The 15,123-nt window shown below is 36.9% G+C and overlaps 1 protein-coding gene across 8 annotated transcripts in view; it reads left to right on the top strand.

The window, feature by feature from the left end:
* IQCM (IQ motif containing M) overlaps positions 1-15,123 on the top strand; it is a 649,280-nt gene that overhangs the window by 378,547 nt on the left and 255,610 nt on the right. For all 8 annotated transcript variants that reach the window (XM_078445704.2, XM_078445701.2, XM_078445702.2 and 5 more), the window contains exon 13: positions 1,085-1,246. In XM_078445704.2, coding sequence (XP_078301830.2) covers positions 1,085-1,246 — 162 coding nt within the window. The remainder of the gene's footprint in view (positions 1-1,084; positions 1,247-15,123) is intronic.

The following is a 15,123-nucleotide window of genomic DNA, read 5'->3' as shown; positions in this document are numbered from 1 at the left end:
CATTGCTCAAGAGATTGTCTTATTGAATTTTAGGCACTAGTTTATCAGCCAAAAACTGAAGTTACCACCCAGAGGCCCAGGGTCCATAACCAAAGATTTTTCACTCTACAGTTCCAATTATTTTTGAATTCTAGTTTTCTCATCTACTAGTTAATGCAGGTTATGTTTGGTTGAGAATTATATGTTTGCAAATGAGAGCTTCCTTAGATAACCCAAAGCCTATTTGCATCATTTACAGAATGCAAGATTTAGGCAAGTTACTTAATTTCTCTGCATTTCAAATTCCTCATGTAAAATGGAAATAATAAGATATGCCTTATAGATGTTTTACGAAAATTAAATGTATTAGTTTTTAAAAGAACTTGGAACAATTCCTTCCATATAGTAAGTGGCATGTAAATATTTGTATGGGGTGCCTTGGTGGCTCATTTGGTTAAGTGTCCAACTTCAGCTCAGGTCATGATCTCACTGTTCGTGGATTTGAGTCCTGCATGAGACTCTGTGCTGACAGTTCAGAGCCTGGAGCCTGCTTCGGATTCTGTGTCTCCTTCTCTCTCTGCCCCTCTCCTGCTTGCTCTCGCTCTCAAAAATAAGTAAACATTAAAAAAATAAAATAAATATTTGTACACACATCATTGTATTTTCTTAAAGACCATAGCCTAGGAATATTAATTTAGTCATTCCACTTTAGGGAACTCTACGTTTAGTCAACATTTTTGTCAGATTAATCTGATTTCCATTGTTTAATAGCAATTACAGATATACATATAGTTATATTATGTATAATATAAATGCTATTCATTGGTTACTTTACTTTTTTCCATACCTGTTAACAATACTACTTTAAACTGATAGTGTTTAAAGATGATATTAGTAAACCCGTTACTCCTTAATTTTTGCTAGGAATTATCTGCACAGTAAGATTATTGGTGAAGTACCTCTTACTAAAGAAAACCCAAGTTGTCAACATAACCATTACATTCAAATTATTAAATAGTTTCTAATGTGCATCCCTTAAAAATACTAGACATTTTTGCAAAATGTCTAAAATTTAAAAAATATATATTCTTTTTTTTTTTTACAGAAGACCGTGACAGATATTCTCAACTCCTCAAGAAGTACAATGCGATTGAAATGTTATTTACACTCTATCCTCCTCAAGGTGCCCATGTGTGTAAAAATATACGACTTAGGTCAACTTGGCTGAGACCCGTAGTAAATGGGGAAGAAGGATATAAATATATAGGTAAGATGCTGAATCTTATTATTTTTTTTTATATTATAGAAGAAATGACCCTTTATCTAACTCTTATTTGTCACTTAGATGATGTAGTGTAATATCTAGGCCCTGGGGAGTATTCATTTTAGTTCTTAAGTATTATTCCTGCAGTTTAAAAAGTGTCTGTATTACACTTTGGTGTTTCCTCTAGAATAGCAGAAACACACTGTGATTATTCATTCACCTGATGATGGACATTCGTGTTGCTTTCGAAAATGTGATACTCTACGGATAGTTACTATGAACATTCATTCATGCACAGGATCGTGGATAGACTTATCCTAGCATTTCTCTTAACCAAACTGTTTTCCAAAGCAGTTCTATCATTTCTTATCCCGAGCCCCCCGCCCCCTGAAGACTTCAGAGCTGCAATTGCTCCACATCAGTATTTGGTATAATTAGTTGTTCTAATTTTAGCCATCCTAATAGAGAAGTATTGGTATTCTGATGTGGTTTTCACTTTTCCAGGAGATAATGATATTTAGTATGTTTTCATGTATTTGGCATTGGATATCATCATCGGCCAACTGTCCATCTTAAATTTTTTGACCTTTTTTTTTTTAATTTTTTTTTTAACGTTTATTTATTTTTGAGACAGAGAGAGACAGAGCATGAACAGGGGAGGGGCAGAGAGAGAGGGAGACACAGAATCTGAAACGGGCTCCAGGCTCTGAGCTGTCAGCACAGAGCCCGACGTGGGGCTCAAACTCACAAACCGTGAGATCATGACCTGAGCCGAAGTCGGACGCTTAACCGACCAAGCCACCCAGGCGCCCCGACCATTTTTTAATATATATCTTTTATTATTGAGTGTTGAAAGTCCTTTAGATATTCTGAATATAAATCCTTTAAGATATATTCTTTGAAAATATTTTCTCCTAGTCTGTGTCTTGTATTTTCTTTCAATAATATGTTTTGAAGAGAAGTTTTTAATTTTGATGAAATTCAGTTTACTACTGTATTCTTTATGTTTTTGTTGTGACAGCCAAGAAAACTGGCCAGACTTCTGGTCTCAAGGGTTTCCTCCAGAAAATTTTATACCTTTGGGTTTTATATTTCAGTGTATAATCTGTTTTGAGGGTTTTTTTTTGTTTGTTTGTTTGTTTGTTTTTTTTTTACTTGGCTCAAGGCATAGATTGAAGTTCTTTTTTTTTTTTTTCTTAAATTTAACATGGTGATATCCAAATATGCTAGCACTATTTGTTGAAAAGACTATCCTTCTCTTAATTACCTTTGTATTTTGGTAAAAACCAAATAGACTAATGAGATACATAGATGGCAAATAAGCACATGAAATGATTTCTCTTTAAGTTTTATATAAAATGGTCAACATCATTAGTAACTAGGGCAATACAAATTGAAACCACAAGAATACTCACCTATTAGACTAAAATAAAATTGAAAATATGGCAGTGCCAAGTCTGGCAAGGATGTAGAGCAACTGAAACACTCATTTATTGCTGTTGGGAATGTAAAATGATATAATCAATTTAAGAATATTTTGTTGGTACTTTCTTATAAAGTTGCAGTACTGTATCCATAACCCAGCCATCTCAGTCCTGGGTAATTACCCAAGAAAAATGAAAGTATTTGTTTACCAAAAACCTGTGTATAAGTGTATATAGTTGCTTTAGTCATAATTGCCAAAAGTTGGAAACAACATAAATGTTCTTTAGCTGGTGAGGTGGTAAATGAAAATTTTTACATCTACACAATGAAATATTTTTCACCTATAAAAGGGAATGAACTATTGATACAACAACAGGAATTTCACATGCATCATGTTAAGTGAAAGAATCCAAATTCATAGGCTATATATAGATTCTATTTAAATGACACTTTGGAAAAAGCAAAACTATAGGACAGAGATCAGTCCTGTGATTTCCAGGGCTTACAGCTGGTGGGAGGATTTGATTGCAAAGAGGCAGCATGAGGGAGTTCATTGGGTGATGGGATTGTTCTGTCTCTTGATCATGATAATGGTCATAGGGCTCTAAAAATTAGTCAAAATGAACTGTATAACAAAAGAGTGAATTTTACTGTAAATAAAATTTTCAAGATAAATACAAAAGAAAAAGAAAAAAGGATTTATATGAATGACAAACAAGTCCAAAAAAGATATGCATCATTATTACTCATTAGGGAAATGTAAATTGAAACACAGTGCGATACCACTACATGCTTACTAGAATGACTAAAATTAAAACGACTGAACACACCCAGTGTTGGCAAGGATGTGTAGCAACTTTAATATTCTGCCAATGCAAATGTAAAATGGTAAAAACACTTTGCAAAATAATTTGATGTTTTCTTAAAAAGTTAAACATAAACCTGTTTTATGACCCAACCATACCACTCCTAGATATTTATCCAAGACGAAAGAATGTATACATCTGTAAATGACTTGTACATGAATATCCATGTATTGGTAAAAGACTCAAAAGTAGAAAAAATTCAAATGTCTATCTACAGGTTAAAGGCTAAACAAATTGTGATATATCCATGCAGAATACTACTCAGCAATATGAAAGAACAAACTATTGACAGTATTGATACATGTAACGACATGGCTGAATCTCAAAAGAATTATGTTGAGTAAAAGAAACCAGACCCCCCCTCCAAAAAAAAAAAGAGGGTAAGAGTGTGAGTTCATTTTTATGAAATTATAGATAATGAACACTAAACCTTATGACAGAAGCAGATCTATGTTTACCTGGGATTGGGTTGGGACGTGGAAGTGAGATGTGATGGGTTGTGACAGGAATGATGGTAATGTTTATTATCTTCATCATGGTGATAGTTCCATGTATATGTACATATGTCAGAATTCATCAAATTGTATACTTTAAACATGTGCAGTTTCATTTACACTTCAATAAAGCTATAAAATAAATTTAAAGAACCAAGATAGTGAAATTTGTATTTTGGTAATAATTTTGAGAAATGATTTTAAGTTTTAGATTCAGCATTTTAGAACTTATCTATAGAGAGCCACAGATTTAGCACAGTCTCATTGGGCTAGTGTATGTAATGGCATATTTAAGTACCCTGTTCTGATAGATAACAGGGGAAGAAGAGGAGGAAAAGAGAAGGAAAATTATGAAAAATAAGATTGAGGGCTTCAGGCTTTATAAGATGAATCAAGACCCTGTTGCAATTTATCTTCTCTTTGCCCTTTTCCACCTGAACATTCCCACAGTGGAATCCATATCATTCCAAAGATTTGTGTTCATTGTTTATAGCCCATTTGTGAACATTTGTTGCAAATAAAACAAACATAAAGGAAACATGCAAGAGGCATTATTTTGTAAGTTAAAGACTCTATCTTCTGAAGTTTTATGCTTACCTTTTCCCTTTTTGTAAGTGACCAAGGTCTCGCATTTTTTTGAATTACAGTTGTTATTAAACTGATAGACAAAATAGTTTTCAGCATTTGCCTTGAGAAAGATTAGTGTATTACAGAAGCACTTTCTGAAACTCAGTATCTGCTCTGCTAGAAACATTTTAAGGAAGTTAGCTCTGGGAATTTATTATGTGTTCCACCATGTAGGCACTCCTGTTTATTGATTTCACTCTGTAATTTAGGGAAGTATCATCAGCAAGAACTGAGGAGTAGTAATAGAATTACTGAATGTTCTATAAATGGCATGGGTTGCTAACAAATTAGGTAGTATTAAGACCATACATACTCTAAAAGTATCATTATATCCATGTTTTTATATCTCAGAATTCCTATCATACTGGTTTGAATGTCACTGGAATGCAGCATAAGTCAGTCATACCTTCAAATTGCTTAAATACACAAAGTATTTCTTCTGAATGATAATTTATCATTTTAGATCAATGAATTAAAAACTTTTATTTTTTCTCCAGGAACATATGTATTTACAGAAAATAAGTTTAACAAGCCTTTTGGAAGGCTGGTCTTTTAATGTGTCTTTTGTTATCTTTCCTTATGAGTTGTCTGCCCTTGAGTCCCGCTGCTCTTCTGGCCTGTCGCAGACATACTGAACTTATTTCTCACCTGCATTAGCTTTTGTGACTTTGGTGGATTCTCAACCTGAAAGCTGTAGATTATATTAAGAACCCCTGGAATTCTAATGGGAATACCTTGAAAGGAGTAGGTTAGCCATTATCTCTCAAGACAATCATTTAGAGAATACAAATGAATGATTAAATTACTTTTTCAAACCAATGGTGCATTCTTAACTGAATCATATTATTATATTAATGTAAGGTTTCTAATTAGTTCAGATCCTGAGTAATGAGCAGAGACCTCTAGTTCTACTACTTCTTCATATATCATTTCCAGCCCTTCATATAGTACATTTTACTTACCCCTATAACATATGGTTATTTAAGTTATATAATTAATGCTGGAACTGATTTCCTGGCCTAATCACTGTTTTGTTACCCATTATAAAAGTGAAAGATATCTCTTTATGCTGTTCGGTTTATTCCACTGCCTTCAGGCAAGACCTGATGTATATTAGCCAAATGAGAATCCCATCTTTAGACTCTGGCAATTACATAATTGTCCTTGACAGGTCTGATTTTTGATGATGATCTATCTCAGAACTTTCTACTCTGAAACATAAGACTTTCTTTTCTTACACATGTTGATTGCAGTTGTAACTTTTCCACAATCCACAAAATTAAGTCTATGCATAGATTAATAAGAATCTTTCTTTTTCTATAATAGGCCTTTAAAAATATTATTCCTCAGAAGCCCTCGTTCTAATCCTTAATGTCTTTTGGTACTTCTCTCTAAAAATTTTCCAAATTTTCTCATTTCTTTTAAGTGATGGAATTCAGAAGATATGATAATCGAATATATCTAATTTATTGTGAATATGATCCAGCTACCACATATTCTGCTTATATCTCTGTACTTGTTTTAAACTTTTTTTTTCTTCTTCCAAGATTTTATTTAAATTCAAGTTAGTTAACATATAATGTAGTATTGGTTCAGTATTAGAACCCAGTGATTCTTCACTTACATATAACACCCAGTGATCATCCCAAGTGCCTTCCTTAATGCCCATCACCCATTTCGCCATTCCCCCCACCCATCTCCCCTCTAGCAACCCTCAGTTTGTTCTCTATAGTTAAGAGTCTCATATTTCACTCATATGTGGAATTTAAGAAACAAAACAAATGAATATAGGGAAAAATAAAAGAAGATAAAAATAGGCACTTGTTTTAAACTTTTAAAACACACATCTCAGCATTTGGATTTCTACCCATCATCATTCTTTCCTTTTTTACCATATTTTCTTATACTATTAATATGTGTGCAATTTATTTTGCCTTCTTAAACTTGCTATCCTGACTTGTCCTGATTATCCTTAACTTATTAAGATATAGACATTTGTACTCTTGTTAAAACTACTTTGCGTTTTTAACCTGTTCTTTGGGGTATTCTGTAAGATTAATTATTAAAAAATGAAAAACTCAAATCCTGATTTGAAGGGAACGTCATATATTTTATATCACTTATATATGCTTAAGTACAGGAAATGGTCTATTATAGTTTGGATAAGTTTAAACATACTATGGTTATATCAGGGTCTTACTTAGCCTATGGATAATCTGCTTGTTTGAGGAGAATAATATCACTAAAAACTATATTTTATATTCAATTGGACTTGTAAAGTTTTTTTGATATATACTTGTCGATGTCCCTTTTTACCAACTATAAACTATCAGCAGCCTCAACTTTCATGTTCTTTAATGTCCCTTTGATTTTCTTTGTTAAGGGCAAATTATGTGATTATGTTTTCATGATGGTACTTGCTGGTGGAACAATGGTATTTTATTTTTAGATGATGGTTCAGTTGGTTAAAACTTTCAACATTTAGTACATTCACAGAAATTATCCACAGAAAGATAAAAATGAATGCTGTATTGTATCTGGTGAAAGGTTTTCAACTATGGTCAAGTTATTACAAATTCTTTAGGATGATGAATGAGGTCTTGCTCATTTAATGGAATGAATGTGTTCTATGTGAATTCCATTTTTTCTTGGACTTCATTGATAAAATCAGAGATATGTCTCCCACTCTCCCAAAACCCAGTTTCACCAAGCAGGATGGAAGCATTTGCGAAAGACATTAAGATGTGGCATTAGATCTATAAGCTAAAGGAAATGTGAGTTTCATATTAAACAGTAATCTACCACTCAATACTTCTGAACTTTTTAAAATGAAAATTGTAGGATTAATGTCTTATTATTTGAATTCTGCATCCATTTATTTAACAAGCATGAACTAAGTGTCAATTATGTTCTTGGCAATAAAGTTTGAAAAATAATTTGAGCTTAATCCCTGCCCTAGAAGTGTTCACATTCTAGCAGATCCAAAGCACTATCAGAGTGTTTTGGCTCAGTCAGTCCCAGTGAGCACTTCTATTGGTCTATGGGTCAAACAAAATGCCACAAAACAAGGATCTTCAAAAAAAAAAAAAAAATCTTGGGAGAACCTGTCTAACAGCAACAGTCAATATGTGAAATAAAAACTCCAAGCTCAGTTTGTTGTACATCTAAGTAAGTGAGAGTTATCCTGGTTAAACAGTCTTTCTGAGCAAAGCAGACTATTGATATTATATAGGGTTTGGGGGAAGAGTGGTAGCTATCTCTGAAGATGGACCCAATGATCTGTGCCTCCTGGTATTCATGCTTTTGTGGAAATACACATACTGTATCAGAATACAAAAAAAAAGTGATGGTGTGTTACCTCTGAGGCTAGTTCATAAAGAGATTTTGTGACTCCTGCTGCCTTCTCTTAGATAAGCTTCTCTGAGGAAAGCTAGCTGCCATGTGATAAAAGTCTTAGGCAGACCTGTTGAGAGGTCTTTGTGCTAATGAACTGAAGCCATCCACCTACAACCAGTGAGGAACTGAGGTCTGTGTGAGTAATGCAACATGGAAGTGGAGTCTCTACCCCATCAGTCCTTCAGATGACTGTAACCCCATGAGAGACTGTGGCTGGACCCACCTAGAAAATCCACTCCAGATTCTTAACTCTCAGAAACTATGTGAGACAAATGTTGTTTTAAGCTTCTAAGGTAGGGGTAATTTGTTACACAACATGCAAGTTAGTGGTTAGTGGCTTTTAGCAATGGAAGTGAAATGACATAAGATCTTGGGTAGGGGTGCCTGGTGGCTCAGTTGGTTAAGTGTCTGACTCTTGATTTCGGCTCAGGTCATGATGTCACGGTTTGTGGGTTTGAGCCCCACGTTGGGCTTTTCAATGACAGTGTGGAGCCTGCTTAAGATTTTCTCTTCCTCTCTCTGCCCCTCCCCTGCTTGCCTCTCTCTCAAAATAAATAAATAAACTTAAAAACAAAAAAAGATTACGGTATAGTTCCTCAGGAAAGACCAAGTTGCTGATTGACTGGCCTTCAACCATGTATTACTAGAGAGGGACTTTTGCTAATTAGTTAGATGTCAAAGTAGTATCTCTCACTTACTGGTTGGTTTTCAGAAGTATGTTTCCAGAATTGAGCTATCACTTGTTGATAAAACAGGTTTATAACTTGTTCTGGGCATTACTTGCCACCATAGCTAAAGAACTATAATTGATTAATTAAAGAAGTTTAAAAATAAGTTGTAGTAACTTATTGCCATAGTTGTAGAAACATTTGACTTTTCTTAAGAGTATGAGGACATGTTATTCTCAATAAATAAGCACATAAAGAAAACAATCAAGCTTTCATGCTAATTGAAATAACAGAAGCAATTAAGTATAATTGTGAGCCTAAGAGAAGGGAATGACTACATCTGGCTGTATGAGAGATGATTTTATAAAGATTATGGTATATGAGTTGTTCTTATAGCACAGATTACAGTTACTAAGTAGATAATAAAGTGTTATAGGCAAAGGGAAGGACATTGGAAAGATCCATTCTCTTCAGTTGTTTGTTTAAAGAAATTCCACCTCACACCCCTTTTATAAAGTATTTCTGCACAACTTTTACACGAGACTAAGACAGTGGTTTTATAAAGCCTGATAAATTGGTGACATAGTATACAATGCCAAGTGTCATAAAGTCACCTCTTGGAAGTTTATGCCCGTTCACTCTCACATTTAGTTAATGTAGTTTATGACTACATAGCATGTGCACGTGCGCGCGCGCACACACACACACACTCTAATCTCTCCTCATAAGTTAATTAATATTTTAGGTAATAAGTACATATTTTAATTATAGAAGTAATATATAAAATTAGAGATGAGAGTAAGTTCTTATGTGTTAAAGAGTATTTTAGGTGATAAATTCAACTTCAGAATGCAATAAAGAATTTGGAAATTCACATAAAAGTGTCTCTAGCCAGTCAAAATTGATATAACAAGAGAAACATATTAAAGCTCACAGGAGAGAGTCTCATTCAATGCCCATTTATTCTTATTTCAAACACCAGAAAAAGCATATTCTTGTTTGAGAGAATTTGTCCTAGAGTAATGGGTCTCAACTTTATTAGACTTAGCACCCGTTTTATATAACAAATATTTTAAAATTTACCTTATTATATATGTATGTATGAGAAAGGATAAAAGGAAAGGTGGTATATGAAAATGTGCTTTGATATATAAATACTTGGGCATGACTATATTATAGAAGGATATATAAAATAGTCATATGTTTGCAGCAATATATAGAAACACCATAAATATGACAGCTACAAATGTAGAATGACAAAGGTGTTGTGAATTGTTAGCTCAAATATTTTGAGAAGTATTGCTTTTGGGGGATATAATTTCAAAATGAACAATTCTTGGTAAAGTTTTGAATAAGACAGAGTTTAGTCTTGTGTTTTACATTGTGCTTTTATTCATTGAAAACTTGGTGTATTTTAAAATAGTGCTTTAAAAAAAGCTTTGTGCAGGGCCCCTGGGTGGCTCAGTCAGTTGAGCATCCACCTTCGGCTCAGGTCATGATCTCATGGTTTGTGGGATTGACCCCATATCAGTCTCTATGCTGACAGCTCCGAGCCTGGAGTCTGCTTTGTATTCTGTGTCTCCCTCTCTCTCTGCCCCTCCCCTGCTCGCTCGCTCTCTCTCTCTCTCAAAAATCAATAAACATTAAAAAATAAATAAAGTATAATTCTCTATTTAAAAAATAAATAAATAAAAAAACTTTGTGATTATACATAACATGAAGTTGGGTTCTATGCTCCAATAAACATAAACAGGATTTTAGAGTGACATCACCAAGAAGGCAATATAAATTGTTCTTGACATCATACCCCCTCACAAGAAGAACAACCAAGAACTATTTAAGAACAAGACACTACCGAGAGAATTCTAGAACATGAGAGTGAGGCCAAAGACAGACTGCATTAGAAGGGTGAGAGAGACAGCTATATGTTGACTGCATTGCCCATCTCTCAGGCTAGTGCAACACAATGCACAGAGATCTCCCCTGAGCCTATACTTCCTCCAGAGTGAAAAGATAACCCAGGGGGTACAACAAGCAGCCCCATTGCAGCATTGTGAGTCACTCTATGGGAATCCTTACTCTAATTTCACATCACGAGCATTAGAGGGAAATCTGTGAGGCTCAACCATTAGGAATCTGACTAAGACAGAGAAGGGACAGGGGCTTGCAACGACCAACATGTGAATCTTGGCAGACCAAGTTGATGATACCTGCTGTACCCAAGTAGTAATTCCAACCTGCAGTGTTGCTCACCTGCAGAACTAAATTGGGATCACACTCTGACCAGGGAACTCAGCAGGGTGCAGATCTGTTTGTTTGGATCCTCAAATGAGAAATTTTGCCAGCTCTAGAATTTGATTTGTCATTGCCAAGGCAAGGAGCTGAATCACAGCCCCAGCTGCTGTGGAGAATATCTTCTGGCCCCATTTAACCAGATGGGCTGGCTACAACACCTGAAAGCAGTGTAGTCTAGTGGTTCTTCACCCAAGAGGCAGATGATCAGAGCTGATTACCCCAGCATAAAGCCCATACTGGGTGTGGAGTGTTCCCATGCCATGCACAGTCAAGAGGACTAATTCATAGCCAAGGCTGAGGATAGCTCCCAGCTCCTCACAACTGATAGCCTGTTTGGGAAGTTGAGAGTAGCCTGGAGTGGCCTCTCCCCATCCTGCCTAGGCAAGGGAGCTGAGATACTGCCCCAATCACTATGGAGAATGTCTTCTAGCTCCATCTGACCAGAAAAGCTGGTGACAACTCCTGGAAGCTGTGCTGGCCTAACAGCACTTGAGCTGAGAAGTGACCAGAGCCAATAATTTGCAGAGCAAATCCAATAGACTGGTCAGGGAACTTGGGGCAGTGTGGGTGGGGTTGAGTTAAGATAACAAAGAACTTTACCAGCTTTGGAGCTGCTTCTCCTGCTGTCTCCAGACAGATAATCTACTATGTAGCCCTGTGTGTGGCAGAATATAAGCTTCAGCCTATCTGACCAGGGAAGCTAACCAGAGAACATGGGAAACTGCATAGCCCATTCAGCAAACCTACATACAGCAGTGCTTGAACAGAAAGCACAGTCTGTGGACTCCCCCATCTTCAGAACAAAACCAATGGCCTCATCTGCAAGGGGACTCAGTACACATCTAGACTGATTTGGGTTCCTAACCAACAAGCAGTACAGAACCTGAGTCCTGTCCTGTAGCCTTGCCAGGGAAGTGAAACTGATTTAAAACCTCATATACAACTGAATGTACTACCCAGTCCTGACCACCTGATTCTGACCAGAGAATCCAGGTAACTGCAGAACTCATTCTACAGGATTACTTGGGTACCAATTCAGCAGTCCTAGTCAACTGTTCTCAGCCAGTGACACAACCCCTCATCCCCCTCTTTAGAGCTCCAGCGGTTGCCCCATCCCAAAATAAACCATATTAGCAGGCCTCACCTGCCCAAAGACATTACCAACAGACACCCAGAAACCCATACTGCACTGACTGATGCAAAACTGTCCCTGCTAAAGTAAACCTGTAAAGTTTGGAAGAGGCGTCCAATTACTCAGAAGCACAGTTATCAATATAAGAAGCCAAAGATCGTGAGCAATCATAAATATGGCACTACCAAAGGACACTAATAAGGCTTCATTAACTGACCCTAAAAAATAAATGAAGATCTATAAAATTTCAGATGAAGAATTCAGAATAGTCCTCTAAAGGAAGTTTAATGAACTAGAGGAAAACATTGACAGTTTAATGAAATTAGGAAAATAATGCATAAACAAAATGAGGAGTTTGACAAGGAAATAGCAACCGTTAAAAAACAAAAAAATTATAGAGTTGAAAAATATAATAACTGAATTTAAGAAATAAATAGAGGGTTTCAAAAGTAGACTTAACCATGCACAAGAAAGAATAAGTGACCTGGAGGCTAGGATATTACCCAGAGGGAAAAAAAAGAAAAAAAATTAATAAAACAGTGAAGAAAACCTACAAGAGTTAGGGGACACAATGAAAAGAGAAAATATTCACATTATTGGAATTCCAGAAGGAGAAGAGGAAGAAAAAAAGGATATAAAATACATTTAAAGCAATAGTTGCTGAAAACTTCCCAGCACTGGGGAGAGAAATGGGTATCCAGATTCATGAGGCTCAAAAGATGCTAAATAGGTTGAAACCGAATAGGGTTACACTGAGACAAATAATTATATTTTCGTAAGTCAAAGACAAAATTACAAATGGTAAGAGTAACAAGAGAAAAGAGAATTTACATACAAGAGGTTACATCCCTCCCCCCATAACACTTTAGGCAGATTTCTCAACAAGACATTTTTGACTGAGAGAGAATGGGATGATTCAAAATACTGAAAGAAAAATGTCAATCAAGAATTCTATCCTTGATGAAGCAGTTTTTCAGGAAAAAAGGAGGAATAAAGACTTTCCCAAATAAGCAAAAGCTGAGGGAATTCATTACCACCAAACCTGCCTTACACGAAATGCTAAACGGAGTTCTTTGACTGGAAGCAAAAGAATGATTATTAACATCATAAAAACATAAAACACTAAGGTGAATCTCACTCGTAATGGTAAATATATAGTCATATTTAAATTCTTCCATATGGTAATATTGGTGCGTAATTCAATTAAAACTGCAGTTTAAAAGTTAAAAACAGGAGTTTAGGGAAGATGGCGGCCTAGGAGGACACTGGGCTCACCGCATCCTGCTGATCACTTAGATTCCACCCACATCAGCCTAAATAACCCAGAAAACCACCAGAAGTCTAGCAGAATGGATTCTCTGGAGCCATGCGTAGACAACAGGACCACGAAAGAGGGTAGGAAGGGCGGAGAGGCTGTGTGTGCTACACGGACTAGCAGGAGGGAGCCGGGCAATGGAGGGGCAGCCCCCTTGCAAGGCAGAGCCCACGAGTCTGGCTTGAAAAAGCGGAGGGGCTGGACGGAGTGTGTTCTGACAGCCAGCGGGACTTAACATCTGGAATGTTATAAGTCAACAGCTCTGCTCGGAGAGTGGGAGGGCTAGAGGACAACGGGAGGAGGAGTTGTTGAGCCCTGGAGGACAGAGCTCAGCTTGGCGTGGAACAAAGGCGCTGGGAAGCGCCATCTCCCTCGCCCATCCCCCAGCCAAAATCCCAAAGGGAACCAATTCCCTTCACGGAACTTGCTTGCACCACGCAAACACCCAGTGCTGTGCTTCTGTGGATCAATCCCTCCGACGGGTCTGCCTCCCTTCGGGTGCCGCAGGGCCCCTCCCAAAGTGGACCTTCTAAGGCAAAGCGAGCTGAGTCTGCCTCTCCTGCCCCTGTGCACCTTGTGGATCCACCCCGACTAATACACCAGATCCCATAGAAGCAGCACCACAAGCCTGGCAGTGTGCAAGTAGCCAAGACAGGGGCTGCACCTCTCCACAGTGAGTCCTGCGCCTGGGAGAGGGGAAGATAAGGTACACACCAGTCTGACTGTGGCCCCAGCGGTGGGCTGGGGGCAGACATCAGGTCTGACTGTGGCCCCGCCCACCAACACAAGTTACTCCAGACAGCATAGAGGAAGAGCACTGTAGTTCCGTGCCACTCTAGGGACTATCCAAAATGATGAAATGGAAGAATTCTCCTCAAAAGAAACTCCAGGAAGTAGCAACAGCTAACAAACTGATCAAAAATGATTTAAGCAATATAACAGAAAATGAATTTAAAATAATAGTCATAAAATTAATTGCTGGGCTTGAAAAAAGTATAGAGAACAGCAGAGAATCTATTGCTACAGAGAGCAAGGGAATAAAAAACAGTCAGGAGGAGCTAAAAAATGCTATAAATGAGGCGCAAAATAAAATGGAGGCGACTACAGCTCTGAAGAGGCAGAGGAGAGAATAGGTGAATTAGAAGATAAAATTATGGAAAAAGAGGAAGCAGATAAAGAGATAAAAAAATCCAGGAGTATGAGGGGAAAATTAGAGAACTAAGTGATGCGACAAAACATAATAATAATTTACACATAATTGGGATTACAGAGGAGGAAGAGAGAGAGAGGTGCTGAAAGTGTACTTGAAGAAATCATACCTGAGAACTTCCTGATCTGGGGAAGAAAAAAGGCCTTGAAATCCAAGAGGCACAGAGAACTCCCTTCAGATGTAACTTGAATCAACCTTCTGCATGACATATCATAGTGAAACTGGCAAAATACAAGGATAAAGAAAAAATTCTGAAAGCAGCTAGGGATACACATGGTCTAACATATAAAGGGAGACTGATAAGAATAGTGACGTATCTATCCACTGAAATTGGCAGGCCAGAAAGGAATGGCAGGAAATCTTCAATGCAATAAACAGAAAAATATATGGAGCCGAGAATCCTTTAGCCAGCAAGTAAGCCATTTAGAATAGAAGGAGAGATAAAGGTCTTC

Source organism: Panthera onca, chromosome B1 (assembly GCF_046562875.1).
Source record: "Panthera onca isolate mPanOnc1 chromosome B1, mPanOnc1 haplotype 2, whole genome shotgun sequence".
NCBI lineage: Eukaryota > Metazoa > Chordata > Mammalia > Carnivora > Felidae > Panthera > Panthera onca.
This window is presented reverse-complemented; position numbering and strand designations above follow the sequence as displayed.